This window comes from Delphinapterus leucas, chromosome 4 (assembly GCF_059928025.1).
Source record: "Delphinapterus leucas isolate spDelLeu-1000000601 "Yukka" chromosome 4, BTC_Dleu_Yukka2, whole genome shotgun sequence".
NCBI lineage: Eukaryota > Metazoa > Chordata > Mammalia > Artiodactyla > Monodontidae > Delphinapterus > Delphinapterus leucas.
In genome coordinates this window covers 76,043,060-76,060,677 of record NC_143132.1, presented here as the reverse complement: position 1 = coordinate 76,060,677, position 17,618 = coordinate 76,043,060, and the positions used below count along the sequence as shown (strand labels likewise).

The window sequence follows — 17,618 nt, the reverse complement described above, 5'->3', positions numbered from 1 at the left end:
AGGAATTCTTCAAAAGTATGAAATTATGCTTCTTTTTCATCCAGAGTGCATTGCACAGTAGAAGCTAAAATACTTGTGATCATCAAATTTAACCTCGAAAACAGCATTTCTTACAGAAATTAAGGGAAAGATGTAATTGTCCCTACTTCTTTAGCTTTAAGTCAAGAAAACAAGACCAAGGTGAGGACTAAACTTCAGTCCAAAAGGCACAGCTCTAGTTCACGAGCCCTAGTTCTAACATGACAGCTTTACGACCTTGATGATTTGAAGTAATGTAACCTCCCTGAGCTCACTTCATGTCTGCTCTGAATGTTTCACTGACTTACTATGCAAATCAATTAAGATAATAATTTTCTTAAAAGCTTGCTATTAAACTATAAAAGTAAAATACAAGGTATTATTGGTATTGGTAATGGCATTGTTATTAAACCTCCGAATCTAGAGCTTTCGTAATAGGGGCAAGGGTCGTGGACTATCTCATAAGGGTCATCACTATCTCATAATTTAACTTAAACTTCTTAAAATGTCATGGGAGAAAAAAAATGTATTTCATTTTATATATGTAAGATCCAGTAAGCTAAAATAACTATATATTTAAAATAAAATGTAAAAATTGACACGCTTTAGCCTATGTTGATTCAGTGCTTTCAGTCAGCGTGCCTTATTTTGTAAACAACGGGTCCAACAGTTCAACTGTCCGACTTGTTTTGCCCCCTGAACTTATGACTTATGGAACTGATTAGTAGTTCGGGGCTTAGAAACTTAAATTTTTTCTTCCAAGCATTGGCTGATAGCAAACATCGTGGATTTTCAACTTAGTGAAAATGAACAACATGATGATCCCTTTCTTTGACAGGAGCTAGTAGAAATATTTGCCTTAGCTTTGGTAGAAATGCCACCACTGGCTTTTAATCCTGTTATTATCGTATAACCTTTCCTGTGTTACTTCAAAGATGTTCAAATGCTCGCATAATTAACAAGTCAACTCAATGTGATTCTTTTTTTCATTAAGGTGAAAAATGAAGCATATCACTATTGATAATGAAAGCAAAGCCTGCCATCACTCATCTGCTGCAGCCTATTTGTCTTATACAGAAGACTCATCTCACATTCCATTTGAAGAATTTGGTGAACAGCACAGGTGTCACTCCATAAGATCAATGGGCAAAAACATCCTCCAAGAAATCTCGGCATGTTTTGAAGATTTTAGATTTGTATCTTCTACAAATCTTCCATCAAACACTATGTTGCCAAAGCTGACACTATGGCCCATTAGGTTTATTCATGAATTCATCACCTGTATTCCAGGCACTGCAGTGGTGTAAAAGGCATGGTACCTGCCATCATGATCATGAAAGTCTAAAATAGAAAAAAATAACTGCACACGTGTACTCTGCCTCCATCTTTACATATGGGGGCACTGAATTCAGCTCAAAAATGTGGTTTTGCCAGAGTCATGAAGTCAGCCAAGGAAGGTACACTTAGGTGCTGAGGGCTGTAAGGCTATATAATATTGTTGCTCTTAAGAAATATAAGAGAACTTCTAGTAACCACAACCTAAACAGTTGTAAAGAAAGTAAGAAAAAAATGAAACTATAATAAATAAATTTGGAAGCCTTAGAATTTTTGCAGCCAAGCAGAAATGCTCCACCCAGAAAATATAAAACCTTTAGTTTTTAATCAAAATTACACACAGACAACACAAGTTAACTTGCTTGAGGTGGTTTAGGTATGTTCAACCAAAGCTTTACATTTCATTATCACTAATTACCAAAACAAGAAAGCACTTTTGAAAATTTATGCAAGTAATATTGATGAGCAATTATATATTTAAAGTGTGGAAAGCCAGTGAAAAAGCCACAAAGGAAACATTCATGATTCCACTCAATTTACGTTGTCATTGACACTCAAATGTTATATTTGCTGATCCCAATGAATATATATATATGTGGTATATGTATATTCATTCCAAAAATATTAAGTGGATCTATAGAAATAAATGTGTTAAGATATTTTTAGAAATAGAGGAAAAAATTTGAAAAATAAGATGATTCTGTCATTACTCTTCTCTATCTTAAAATCTCTCTTTTAGCCCATCACTACTATAATCCCACCACATTTCACCTATTACTCTATTGCAATGTTCAGTAACTTTCATTGGTCCCCCACATCTTAAAATGTAAACTTTAAACTCCCCTATGTGTCAGTTAAGGCACTCTAAAATATGGTCCCTTTGACACTTCCATGTAATCTCTTTGCTTCATCCAAATTAGCTCATCTTTCCCCAACATGGCAGGAACTTTCTCCACTAGGTGATTTTGTGCCTCCTTATCTGAAATGCAGTTCTCCTAATCTTAGCTTACATATTTTGTTCCTATTCTTCAAGATTCAGTTTAAAATCCACCTTCTCTGAGCACTATGGCTTTTGGGGATTGCTCCCATCTCTGGAATCTGGTGATTTTCGAATCATTTGGCAGTACCAGTGCTACCTTGCATTATTAAATTTTGTTTTACATACACGTTCAACCTCGTCTACTATCCTGGGAGCAGCTAGAAAGCAGAAACTGTACTGCAGTCATCTTTGTAACCCAGTAACTAGAACCCAGTTGGTCCTCAGTATGTTGGAGTTAATGAAGATGAGGCATGCGCACGGCAGGCATCCATGAAACTCCAGTCATTTTTTTGTAGCTGCCTGAAGCTATGTCTTAAGAAGTCATTTGAGGCTCGGCCACAAGAAATGTTGTGAGAATTTATTGACATCTGTTGTAGACCCAGGAGGGGCCATTTATTTGTCATCTCCATCTCGAGGGCCTCCTTTTACAATAAAATATCATGGAATATTCCATACCAGGACAGCAATGATTTGCACTGTATTTAAAACAAATATCTTATTGTATAACTCTGTCTCAAACATTTTTGCTGCATATTACAACCTTTGGAGGAGTTTGCTTTTCTTTTTTTAAAATTCTGATGCCCTGTCCATACCCATACCAATTGAATAGAAGTCTTCAGAATTAAACCTAGGCACCAGTATTTTTTAACCACTTCAGATGATTCCAACATGCAGCATTGTTAAAAAGCAATTTCATATTCAATAGGTCTGAAGTGGTTCTAACAAGCTCCCAGGTGATGCCATTGTGTAGCAAATCGTACCAGTCCATAGACCAAAGGTAGGTGTGGCCAGTATTGGCATCTCCTGCAGCCTATCAGAAAGCCAGAATCTCAAGTCCCATCCAAGATCCACTTAATCAAAATTTGCGGTTCAACAAGATCCCGAGATGATCACTATGCACTTGAGGTTTGAGAAGTACTGCTCTAGAGAGTGGTTCTCAAAGTGTGGTCTTGTGAACATGTTAGAAACACAAACACTCTGGCCCTTCCTCCAGACCTACTGAATCACACATTCTGGGGTTAAGGCCCCCAGATAAGTAGTTTAACAAGTCCTTCAGGTGATTCTAATGCAGACTAAATTATAAGAAGCAATTTTCTAGAAGAAATCACTGTTCTTACACTTGAGTGCACTTTGGAATCATCTGTGTGATTTTAAATGAATACTGATGGCTGGGTTCCATCCTCAGAGATTCTGACTTTATTGATCTGGGCCTCAAGTTTTTTAAAAGCTATCGAGGTGATTCTAATGTGCAAAAATTTTGGAGTCATTGTTCTAGAGGACTTGGATATAGGTGGGAGGTGGACTGTCTTCCCTTGCATCTTAATAGGACTTTCCCTTCTCAGATTATCAGAAGAATCCAAGGACTGAGGACAGATATGTAACTGGATTCATTCCACTGCCCTCACCCCTGAGGGAAATTCCAAGTACAGTGGGGTTTAATCCTCTTTAAATTAGACTTTGATCAAATTCCCCCAAAGATGGGAAGGCTGGGTCCAGGACCTAGATGAGCACTGAAACTGTAGATGAGGTTCCAAAAAGGCTGTTACACAGTTCCTCAAAGCTCTGCTCAAGTCCTACATTTTCCCTGAAATTACTCTGGATCATACTTCAGGTAGCATAGATTTCTCCTCTCTAGACTTTCCAAAGCACTTCCTTTCAAGAGGGTAAATTTGATATTATATACTTGAAGTCTTTACGTATAATTCCCATTTTGCAGATGACTAGCTATGGTTTCAAAGTGCTAAGCAAATTGCCCAAGTTTATGCAGCTGTTAAATGGAGAAATGCATATTAATATCCATAACTATCTGTCTCTAAAATCCTATGGACTATGCACAACACCACACTGCTTCCCCACGTATCAGGACTGATCCCTGGAACATACAAAAGCAACAATAAAAATGATGTCTCTGCCAATATCTAAGTAAGAGGAAGCAAAGAGAGGCTTTCTTTAGGACATTTAAAAAAATTCAATTATAATACTATGGAGTGGGCCTAGTAATGTTATACAGACATATTTTGACATGGGTGTGTGCTCCACATTCTGTCTCAGTGTCAGGGAAAGCAGATGTACTAAGTGCAACTTCACTAGATCCTGGCAGGATGCCTACTCAGTACCACTCTATCTATCTAGGCTACTGAATAATACATGGAAATATATATACACACACAAACACACACAGCCTACACACCTCAAACTTCCCAAGTCAGATACAGTTAAAAGGCAACCAGATTATTTAAGATCTTTCAAATTATTGTATAATGGTTTACTATTTCAAAAAAAGTTTTTTAATTTATAGTTGAAATACGTTGAACATATTGAAGAAAAATCCTCTCAAGTTCAATGTTTAGCCAGCAAACCACCATAATATTTTATAAGTAAGTCGTATCCCCTTCGTAATACTTTTTTAAAGTGTTGTGAGAAGAATGCAGTGGTATGATTTTTAATGCACTAGGAAATATTAATGAGGAAAGATAAATTAGGTATTCAGCATAAAATGGTAAAAGCATTAACTCTGGAACTAAACTCACTGAGCTCAAATCCTGGGTCTACCTTTTAATATCAGTGTGACCATGGATTAATTATTCAAACTTCCTATGCCTCAGTTTACTGATCTTCAAAGTAGGAATGATTACAGTATCCCCTTTATAGGATGGTTATAATACTTAAACAAGTAAAATTTATAAAATTTTCATACTTGTACTAGACAATTTAGCAAGTACTCAGTAAACATTACCTATTATTATCTAATGTGGCCCAAACTCATACATTAAGAAATAATGCTTGGGGTTTCCCTGGTGGCTCAGTGGTTAAGAATCCATCTGCCAACGCAGGGGACACGGGTTCGAGCCCTGGTCCGGGAAGATCCCACATGCCGTGCAGAAACTAAGCCCGTGTGCCACAACTACTGAGCCTGTGCTCTAGAGCTGGCGAGCCACAACTACTGAGCCAGTGTGCCACAAATACTGAAGTTCACGTGCCTAGAGACCGTGCTCGGCCATAAGAGAAGCCACCGCAATGAGAAGCCCGCGCACAGCAATGAAGACCCAACGCAGCCATAAATAAATAAATAAATAAATAAATAAATAAAAAGAAATAATGCTTGGCACATAGGTGACCGTTTTATTTTTCAAATTCCTCATTGTAAATACATAGTTATTTCATACTTCAGGATAGGTAGTATGCTCTGGAAAATATTGGTCCACATGAAAATAAAGTTATAATTTATCCCTTGTTTAGTTGGAGGCCATAGACTGAATTCCTAATTAAACCAGCCACATATAACAAATCCCAATTCCATTCATTAAAATCTATTAAGTTTTAGACTGTAGGTAAATCAGTATAATCTCTCAAGCAATAACTTATATAGAGAAAGGAACACAGGTTATGGATATAGTAGAACTGAATTTTTCTTACTCTGTCTTGAGCAAATCAACTCACTTTCCAGAGCCTCAGAATCAGGTAATTTCAGGGAGATTTTAATAATCTCTAATTCATCACAACTCTAATACCCTTTTCCACTACCTCAAGACCCCCTGGCTGTCCTTTTTTCTTACCCTTAAAGCACCTGAGTGTATATTTTCTTTTTCCTGCAACATAAGCTTAAATTTAGCTACTGGTCCTAGCTGAATAATAAAAGCAATGGCTCCCTCTCTTCTGCGTAAACATACTATTTACATACTTTCAGAAAATGATGCCTCTGTAATTATCACCATAAATATATATTTGCATAACACTTTGAAGATCTATTTAAAACTGTCTTCTTTTACTATTATTGCTATGGAGTTCACTTTTCCAGGCTAAGCATACTCAATTTTCCTCCTATTTTCATAATGGAAAATGACTTCCTTATCCATCCTTTAAAGTCTCTTAAACTGTCATTCTCAAAAAGAAAAAAAAAAGCAAATGTGATTTAATTTGCAATAATCCTTCAAGCTAGGTGTTGTTTGACAAAATCATATTCATTTTTGATGAGGCTGTTCTGAGAACTGACTTTTATTCATTCATTCAACAAATATTGAAAACCTAGTATGTGCCTGGCACTATCCCAAGTGTTGGGGATACAACAGTACAAAATGAAGACAAACCTCCCTGCCCTGTGGAGCTTATACTCTAATTAAGCTTTTAAATTTAAATGGTAGTCTGATTATACTATTGTTACTATGAATTAAGCTATCCATATCCATTATTAAGTCACTATCCATTATTAAGGCCCTGTTACACGCCAACATAGAGATAAGCAGACATGGTCAATGGCCTCAAGAAACTTATAAGTTAAAGAGATTAGATACATCAATACAGATTAAAGTGCAAAAATACCTTGAGATATATTGTGTATGCAGAGGAAAAAGCAGGATTTCCAGTTAAAAACATCAGGAAAAGTTCTCAAAGACAAAAGGCAATTGATCTTATTTTTAGAGGATGACATTATTACTGGAAAAAAATAACATAAGCAAGTATGAATGAGCTAAATGTGTGGTATATGTAGGGAATATTTTAGTGGAGGTGGGAGATGATAAAATAAATAAGGGGACTTCCCTGGTGGCACAGTGGTTGAGACTCTGCGCTCCCAATGCAGGGGGCCTGGGTTCGTTCCCTGGTCAGGGAACTAGATCCCACATGCATGCTGCAACTAAGAGTTTGCATGCCACAACTAAGGAGCCCACGAACTGCAACTAAGGAGCCCGCCTGCCACAACTAAGACCCAGTGCAACCAAATAAACAAATAAATTTGTTTTTTAAATAAAATAAATAAATAAGTATATTACACAATGGTAAGTGGAATGAGAAATAAGTCAAATTGCCAAGGGAGAGTGAAATGTTGAAGACAGCAATTGAAATACACATATATTAATCAGAAAAGTCCTCCATGAGAAAAGGTTTCACTTTTGAGTGAGGGAATGAAGAAGATGAGGGAGTGGGCTATTTAGATATTTGGAGGAAGAACATTTTGGAAGATGGGGATAGGAAGGAGCATGATTGGTGTGTTAAAGGAACGGCTAGGAGACTAGTCAAAAGAAAGAGGAGAGAGAACAGCCAGGAGGTAATGGACAGGATTATGTAAAGCCTTATTGGTCATGGGATGAATTTGGCTTTTACCCTTAGTGGTGTGTAGTGAAAGAGACTGAGCAGATAAGTCAGTTTATCTGACCTATTTTAACTGGGTCACTCTGGCTGCTGCGTGGATACTAGACTGAGGGGGGAAAGTCGCCAGCACAAGATTAGTTAGGAAGCTGCAGTAATAGTCTGAAGATGAGAATAGCCTGGACTAGGTAGTGACAGTTGGGGTATTGAGAAGTGGTCAAATTCTGCATATATTTTGAAGGTAGAGTAAATGTACTACTGTTTTCAAATTCAATGCAAAAATTATTGCACTATCTGTTCTCACAATTTTGCCCATTTTTTGTAATGTGTTTAAAAGGGAAGTTTCAAAGGTAAAAACAAAAATTATTGCCAATTTATAGGCTTTATAAGTTTCAGATCTGTCAGCAATATTGGAGATGATCTTTTCCAAAATCTCATTTTACAGAATAGAAATCCAAGGAACAGAGAGCCTACATGACTGAAACAAGATCATACAGCTAATTAGGGACAGGACCTAGACTAGAAACCAGGTTATCTGACTCACAGACCAAGCTACTTTGCCTTATAATTGGTGACATTTAAGTGGTGTATATTCTTCCTTTGAAGTTTTTTGTTTGTTTTTGCTTTGTTTTGTTTTTATTTCATAAACATTGAGGGAGAACCACAGGTATCCCAAGCTCAAGAGTCTTTAGGACACAGGCAGCTAGGAGGAAAATGTGGGAGAAAGTAGGTGCATCCACTGCTTAAATACACTGATTTTTTTTCTGAAGTGTGCCAGCTAAATGAAACATATCTGCATACCCCCCAGTACGGGATCTTGGAAAATATCCATCGCTGTCCTAGGCAGAAGGGCAAATAAGGACATTATTCCTTATCTACAAAAATGCAGATAAGGAATTGCAGTATAATGTGACTTCTGCAACTGTAAATATACACACGAGGTTCAAACACAGTAGAGTGAAATGAGTAATTAATGTGGAGTTCTGTGTGAGGGAGGGTGGCAGTTGAGGGGGATGGCTGCAGAAGGCTTCACACTGACAAAGGAGATAAGAGCTTTGAAGGGTTCTGAAAGGTAAGAGTGATTTATCAGGTGGTAAGATTGGTGAAGTCATTCCAAGCAAAAGGAATTAGCATGTGTAAAAGCTCCAAGACCTAAAACTATATGGTACAGACTTACTTATATCGTTATATACGTTTTTCTATCATTCCCCAAACCTGTGTTTGATCACATAACCTGTCTAGAATTGAGCTCTGACTCTCTCCAGGAAATACATCAAAATGGAACAGATTCCACACATGTTTGAGATACTAGAAAGTCTGGATTTCAGTATGCTTTTCAGTCTACCTACAGACCTATGCTTTCCCTATTACATCAGGAATCAGGTTCCCATAGAACTAGGTATGACAGTCCCAAGACAGAGATTGCTTCATTAGCAAATGTGAACACTCCAAATCTTGGGTGCAGAGGAACGTGCCCCTTCATACCTCCTGCAGTGCATCAGAATCATCTGGAGGGCTTGTCAAAACACACACTGCTGAGCCCCAGCCCTGAGGTTCTATCTGATTCAGCACGTCTAGGGCAAGCCTCAAGAATGTGTTCTTCTAACGAGTTTTCAGATGATGCGGATGCTGGTGGTCCAGGGACTGCACACTTTAGGAACCACTAACTTAGAGTACTGCTCCAGACCCTCTAGCTTAAGCACTTTTAAATTCTTTCACATAACAACAGCTACCACCAGTAAGAATTCTACTTCTGTTAAAATGGTCACTGTCTATAAGCTCCTTGCAAACAAGGACTCTTACCCCGACTGATGAGAATAACAACGACAACCACCAACAACATTTAACCAGGTTTTCGGCATTATTTTAAGCATTTTTCATGAATCACCCATTTAATCTACACAACAACCTTGTGATCTAAGTACTATTATTATCCCTACTTAACAAATGAGGGAAGTAAGATGTGAAGAGATTAAATAACTAACTCCAAGGCAAAGAACCTCAAGTCAGATAGCCTGCATTCAATTCTGGCTCTATCACTTATATGTATGTATGACTCTCCAGATCTTTATATACACCTTGAGAATATCACATAGGGATTTGCAACTGAAGATTTCCTGTCAGTAACATACCTTTCAGAACAAATGGTATTTGTGGAAACGGAATCTGTCGATCAGTTTTTCTGAGCATACATTTACTTCTATATGAGAATTAAAGGAAAGGCTATAAAAAGCTTAGAGATTCTCTGTTCCTCTCATTTTGTAAAACCAGAGATTGTATAAATCTGACAAAATTTATGTGACTTGCCCAAGACCAAAGCACTGGTCACCTCACAGAGCCAGGAATAGACTAAAGATAATCTCAGTCCTTAGTTCTAGGAATACACTTGGTAAAGTGGCTCCCATCAGATTCTTAACCACTATGTATATGTATACTTCCTATCAATATGCCCATAAATAGTCATAGAGCAACTAGGAAAAAGGATAATTTCAAATGGCTCATGTTTTACTTTACTAAACAGAGGGGCACATGAGGGCAGAAGTCTTAGGGTCGAAAGGAAATATAAGACATAAAAAGGTACAAAGCCAAGGTTAAAAAAAGTCTGAGGAGTTATTTCCTTATGAACATATGTGAATCAGCAAACTATTCAAGGAAATAATTGGTTCTTGTTCAAGCTTTCCATAAATATTATTTGAAGGAACAGGCTTTAAAATTGAAACACAATCCACAAAAACAAATTTCTAACAAGTGTCCATTACTTTTCTTCTAGCTATGAAAGTCAAAAGGCAATATTTTTTCTTTATTTAAAAAAAATCAAGTGAGGTAACTGCATTCATAAGCTAAGGCTGAATATTAATTTTGTTTTGAAAAGGCATGCCACTGTAAGGGTAACAACATTACATGTACCAAAGTATTGCTCAAGATTATATAAATAAGCTTGCTTAAAGAAAATCAGCAGGATAACGCACGCATTTCTTTTTCTTTTCATCCAACTTGTAGGTATGACTTCACGCATACAAATTGTGATATATTCTTAAAGTATAGAAGACACTAGAAGAAAATAATATCCCTATAATTGGATATGGCGTAGCCCTCGCTCACCCATAACTACTATAATGTGTACGTCTGAGTAGGTGAAAGAGATGAACTCCATGTCATCTCTTTCACCTAACAAAGGCCCCTTGTTAGGAAGACAGAGCATCTTTATAATTCTTTGCAGCATCCCTTATGTCCTTAATGATTTTCTCCAACTAACCATTTGGATCATGTTTTTGTTCATCGTTTAGCAATACAGAGCTTCTGTTGGCTTCGGCTGTGTCTATATACTTGTGATTGGTGGTATCAAAACATCATATGTCTGGTATTGTATAGAAAACATAGCTGGATGACTCAATTTTTAAATTTCCAATTGGATTTCTGAAACTCAGATACAGGCCTTGTTGAAATATATATTTTTAATGCTGAATTCATGGAGAATTTAATACATTCATAAAATCTGAAGAAACTGTATTTGTACTTAAAACTGGTAGTTAGGAACACAAAATATTAGAGGTCTAGAGTCAAAAGTCAAGAAATAAAATTCTAGATTAATTAAATATGAAGTATAAAAATGAAACAATTCCTTACTAAAACATGGGAGGTTTTTTTTATAATCTTGGAACGAGTACACTTCTAAATAGGAAAGAAAAGCTGAGGGCATAAAAGCGTATTTAAAATAAAATAAGGCATTGCAAAAAAATTCAGAGGCAAACAACAAAATGAGTAAAGATATTTGAAACTCACATAACAGTGAGCTGATTTTTAAAATATAAATAGATTTCTTGCAAATGATAAAACAGACACTTAATAGAAACAAATATAAACAGACATTTTATAGGAAAAGAAGTGCAGGTGTCTCATAAACTATATGAACAAGTGCTCAACCTAACTCATAATAAGAAAACTTAAAGTTTATGTTTTTAGGTAGCAAAGAACCAAAAGTCTGATAACACATTGTGTTGACTAGAAGATAAGGAAACGACTAGTCACTCTAAGTGTAAATTTGTTTGATGGAGAGGAAATAGCTATCTTTCAAAAATATAAAAGCATAAAACCTTGACCCAACAATTCCTCTTCTAAGTATCCATCCTCTAAATATAGTTGCACACACGCAGAATGACTTCTGTACAAGGATATTGTTTATAGAATAGTGTGTATCAGCAAAATATTAGAAAGAACTGAAATGTCCTTCAAGAGGAAACTAGGTTAAATAAAATATCCCATTTAAATATGTCCTAACATGGAAAAGTCTTGTAAATACAACATTTTAAGTTAAGAAAAAGTACTGAACAAGATTAGAAAGATAGATAGAGAGAGAGAGAGAGATAGACATATACAGATATATAATATTGTGTATGTTGTTAATGCACAGACTGCATCTGAAAGAATACCAAGAAATGTGGCCAGGTGGCAGAGAGGGGAGGGACAGAAAATTGCTTTTGACTATGTTAATGTCTTCTAGTCAAAGAAACACATCCACACATCTGTGGTTGAACAAAGTTGGGTTCACTGACTCTCAGCGAGGAGGAAAAATATACACCATGGCAGAACTGGGGTGTCTTAGTAAGGTGTAAGAAAGGACTTCCAGGATTTAGTCTCATGTTAAGTGATTTTTAAGGGGGCTCAAAGAAAGCAGATTTATTCCAAGTTGAATGCTCTTTGGATGCAGGTGTAATTCTATACTTGGCTATCTTAATAATTCTTATCTAGAAGGCAAGAAGAACAGAGCAACATCCTGTTCCTGGTGATGAAGCAGCACCCACCCATATAAACCAGGGTACAGCAAGATTTTATCATTTTGTAGTTTGGACAACTTTCTTGTTTTTGTCTGCATTCAGATGTGATTACAGAGTGTTCTTGTTTTTGTCCTGATCCATCATGGTCACAGTGGCCTTGCCTGATTTGGTGTCCTGTGAAACTGTTCACATTTGGCCTGCTGGTAGTGCCGAGCCAGCTCTTGGCTGTCAAGAACTGTTTTGTTCTTTTTCAACTGTATATCCTTTTTTGTGCCTTTACAATTCTGTACCATATACTTATCTTATCTATTCAAAATAATTTTTAAATGAATCTCAAGACTGAAGGAGACCTTAAAAGTCACTGAGTTCTGAAACTATCTCAACCACCACCACGTTCTTCCCCTCCCACACTGAAGGGGTATTTTCATAAACGCTCTACAACTACCAGTGCAGCACCAGCTTGAATATCTTCAGTTTCACCATTGTATTCATTTGTCAGGCAGCTCATGCCACAGTGAAATGGCTGTTAATATTTTTGTTCAGAGAAAAAGGCAACAATGCATTTGCATATCTTAATTGTTTTCACCCCAGCATGTTTGACCTCTTCAAATGTATCTTCTCCTACGGAAACTGGTGGAGCAGAATAATTACCTTTCTAATTTTATGTAAAATGTTCCTATTAATACTCTCCAAACTGCTGTTGACTTTTTTGTGTCAGTGTTCCAACACTGTTTTGCATCTTTGGTATCATTACACTTGCAGAGATTTGTATCTGTTGCTGCTGACAAACCCATTTGGTTTTGTACTCAATTACATGTAATTAGTCTTTTCTTCATGAACAAAAGAACAGGTGTCCTATCAATTCAATCCAAGATACTATGGTAAGGTTGGCTGGACCTAATGATGTCTACTGAACCAAACAGCACACTTCTGACAGATGCTCATAGTAACAAGATTTTTTTTTCCAAACAATCAAATGCTTTTACTCCTGCCCACACAAAGTAGAGAAAGAAAAGGCATTTTAACAACTTAGAGGTTTATAATTTTCTATTAAAAAACATGAGTAGAATTTAAATCCTTCTTTGATATTTTTATCTCAATCCACACTCAGAAAATGTAAAAATAAAAATTATTTGTTTTCATGGGATATTTTTAATTAAAATATGTGTGGGGGGATCAGAAGAAAGTACATTAGTCAAAAAACTGGCAAAACCTGAATAAAGTCTATAGCTCAATTTATAGTATTGTACCAAGGTTAATTTCCTGGCTTTGATAATTGTACTGTTGTTACATAAAAGTGGTACCCATTAGGGGAAGCTGGGTGAAGAGTACACAGAAATTTCCTGTACTATTTTGTAATTTTTCTGAAGTCTAACATTATTTCAACAGGAAATGTTAAAAATATTTAGGTGGATAGAATATTTAGCCAATGATCTAGAGAAACTTTTACACATGCACAAGGACACATTCATTCATTCGTTTTGATTTTTGTTGAGTGCTTACTATGTACTAATGATCATTCTAGGTTCTAAAGACACAAATGTAAAATGGATGGCTAGTGGGAAGCTGCTGCATAGCACAGGGAGATCAACTCGAGGCTCTGTGATGACCTAGAGGGGTGGGAGGGAGACACAAGAGGGAGGAGGTATGAGGACATATGTATACATATAGCTGATTCACTTTGTTGTACAGCAGAAACTAACACAACATTGTAAAGCATTTATACTCCAACAAAGATGTGAAAAAAAATAATAAAGATACATCAAAGATCAAAACAAAATCTCTTCACTCATGAAACATTCTCCTGCTAGGAAGATCAAAAATAAACAAATAAACTGCAACAATATGCATATCAGGTCATCACAGGAGCTATGACTAGAAAAAAAATACTAGGGTATCAGAATAGGTCAAGGTGAAATGTTTAGTTTTATTAAGGATGGTCAGCGAAGGCCTCTTCAACTTGTACAAGAAATATTTTAGCAGCACTATTTGTAACTGCCTTAAAATAGAAATGATAATTATCCACCCAAAAGAGAATGGATAAATATATTTGGGTATGTTCATGCAATGGGATACTTTACAAAAATGAAAATGAATAATATAAAGCAAATATATCACCATATATGCATCTCACAACCAAAATACTGGGGAAGAAAAATACATAAAAGTTATATATAGTAATGTTCCTCTTATAAAAAGTTTAAAAACATGCAAAATGATGTTATGACGGATGTAAGTATATGCATATATATGTATATATGAAAAAATGTATTTATAAAACTGCACAGAAATAAAAAATGTCAAATTCAAGATAGTTGTTATGTCTGGTACTGAAGGGAAAAGCAGGACTCCACCAGAAAGAGCACACAAGGGTTTCAAATGTATTGATGTTTTTAGCTAAATTTTAAGCCGGGGTTGGGTATCCAGATGAATTTATCTAAGTCTTATTATTTTGTATATTTAAACTCCTTTTAATACCAACATATCAATAAATGTATGCAGTAGTTTGTCTTAATAAAAAATAAGGTATTTTAACATTGTGAATTCAGACAGTTTCTAAAAGTTTCTGACAAAATGTAGCACCCTCAGTATGTGTGTTATGCGTAACGCCTCTATATATACGTATATATATTATGCATATGTGTGTATAAGTGTGTATATTTATATGTGGCTGTAGATCTATATTAGCCATTGACCCAGCATCTGCAGAGAAAGCACTTTCAATTATTTTTCTAAAAACATTGAAGGAAGGTATTTTGTTGGTTGACCCCACGCTTTCACCCTCACCTCTCTGCCACTGCCCCGTGATAAACGTCACAGGTCCATAGGACAGCTGTCTAGGTAACAGCTGTATCCTGTGGCTATGGCTATTTGGCTCACTTGAGGACTGAATCTATGTTCACCAACTTATAATTTTTCAATCTTTTTTTTAAGTTGGGTGGATCGTTCTGTCTGACAAAGGATATTAACATTATCATCTCCAGCCACATCATTTTATAGAAAAAGAAACCAGAACAAGGGATACCCCAGAGATAGTACGGGTGACACAGCTAAGCCACATCCTTGATTCTTTCCACCTATACTTGTAGCTTCACTAAATCTGAATTCAAGTTCACATGCAATAATGAAAATTCTACATGGAGAGGAAAGCATCCTCATTCTTCTGTACTCAGTTAAACCTTAAATCATTTAAAGAATGCATTCCCACAAACAGAAACCAACAATGCAAACCACAATAAGCTAATCACCTACTTGGCAGAAAATGGGATGAAATTCTTTATAATAAGATCTTTATTGTAATTCATATTTTGTAATGTGTAACATTAAGTGAACAAAGAATAATTTAGAAGGGGTGGAGAAGAGCATTTTCACACTCTAGGGATTGTAGATCTTTCCTGAGATCTTTATTTTTAATTTAAAAGATAGTTCACCGTAAAATATCAGACTTCTTAGATTATCTTATGCAGTTGGGTAGAATGTCAGTCTAACCACAAAATCACCTCCATCAGAAGACAACTCAATTGGATATAGATTTAATGAGCATTTACTATGTGACTAGTACTAAAGATCTAGCAGGAAATACAGACAAACTTTGGGAAACAATATGATGCCCTGTATAATTTTAGAATAACACCAATTTCCCCCCAGGTATCTGTACACGATTATTCAGAAACTGAAAGATATGATGAAAGTGATCATTCTTGGCTCTGAGGCTTGCAATCAAAATTCTTCTGAAATGCAAATATACTCTCTCAGACCTTGATGATTTGTTTAGTTATCAAACTTGTCACCTATATAGTTAAATTACTTAAACATTATTTCCAGGGATATTATCAATAATCTTTTAATGTTTGCATTTTATCTCAAAAAACTATAAACAAAATTGCAGTTCTACCAGTCTTCATTATCTGTTATCATAATATTTTAATATATTTTCCTTTTTAAATCAATAATTTTGTCCTCAATCAAAATAAAATAACATGTAATATACATATGTATATATTCAATGTTTACCTTGAGAAGTAACTTTGCTCTTCCAGAAATGATGTTCTAAGAATTACTATAACATGTTTACTGTTTGGTTCCAGGATGAAAATACCATTTTGTGCTGGAAGGTCTGCCTTGCTTCTATGAATACTTAACATCATCCTGACTACAAACAGTGGGATGAGAGGAAATTCTTGTCCACTGACCAGTCAGAACTCCTTCAAGCCTCCTACCTTCTTATTGAGTACATAATCTCTGTCCCTTACGGTCTCCTGGCTATAGGGAATCATAGCAAGAAGGATAAAGGAAAAGACACCAGCTTACTAGTAGTTCAATAGTTCCAAAGGTAGCCTGGCCATGCTTTAAGTCTAAGATACACTGGGCCATACATTTGATTGTAATTAGATTGCAAGAAGCTAATGTGCCTTACTGTAGTCACTGTTTTCGTCCTTGGTCCCATCAATGGTACCATCTGGGTGCATCTGCAGGAAATATCCCTGCTGGCTGAATAACCTTGTCACAATTCCTTTCAGCTGGGGTTCTGCAGAACAAAATGAAATGATTATTGAAATTTTTTTTAATACACACTTGCAAATTGTCAAAAACATTCCTGAAGTAAATGCATAAATGTCAATGGTTTAAATATTGAAATAACTATTTGAAAAGAAGGCATTTTGGTAACATATCTGTATTTTTTTTTCTTTCTAGAGGCAGATCAATAAATCTCTGCAACACTAAACCAAATGTAAATGAATAAAAGCTAATTATGATTAGAAAATACAGAGGTGTGCTAAAAAATGAATTATGTCTCTCCCTCCTGCATCTAGTGTCTGCCTGCAAGATGCCACTAAGTTTGTGGTCCCATTCCAGCGTCACTGTTCAGACCAAACTGTCACTGTAATTGCTAAGCTTTCAGCAGTCATAGTCAATTCCGGGAAGACTTCTATTTCTGCTGAATGACAACTCTCTATCTATGTTTCCTGGGTTTTGAAATTCTGATTAAATTCAGGCTTGGTTGAGAACCACAGGAAAAAGCCAAACCCCCATGGCCATGAGATGTCACTGGAAAGTATGTAGAAACAGATTTCACCTTCAGTGAATACTTCATCCGAGTGAGCCCCAATACTACAAAAGTCATTCTTCCAGCACACGCAAAAAGATCAAGCCATGCATATTTCTGTATTTCAAACCAGAAGTGGTCTTCAGCTTTTAAAAACACCCTACACACTAATACCATCAAACTGATCTTTGTATACCACATTTGAATTTTTGTATAGCAGCTAACATAAATATTTAAAGCTTTCTCACTGTGGTACTAGCTGCCAGCAACAATCTATTTTCTACAGTATTATCACCATTCTTTTTTTTTTTTAACATCT

General features: G+C 36.0%; 1 protein-coding gene across 1 annotated transcript in view; it reads right to left on the bottom strand.

Annotated features, from left to right (window-relative positions):
• FGF12 (fibroblast growth factor 12) overlaps positions 1-17,618 on the bottom strand; it is a 244,845-nt gene that overhangs the window by 181,504 nt on the left and 45,723 nt on the right. Inside the window, exon 2 of the mRNA XM_022569526.3 lies at positions 16,670-16,780. Coding sequence (XP_022425234.1) covers positions 16,670-16,780 — 111 coding nt within the window. The remainder of the gene's footprint in view (positions 1-16,669; positions 16,781-17,618) is intronic.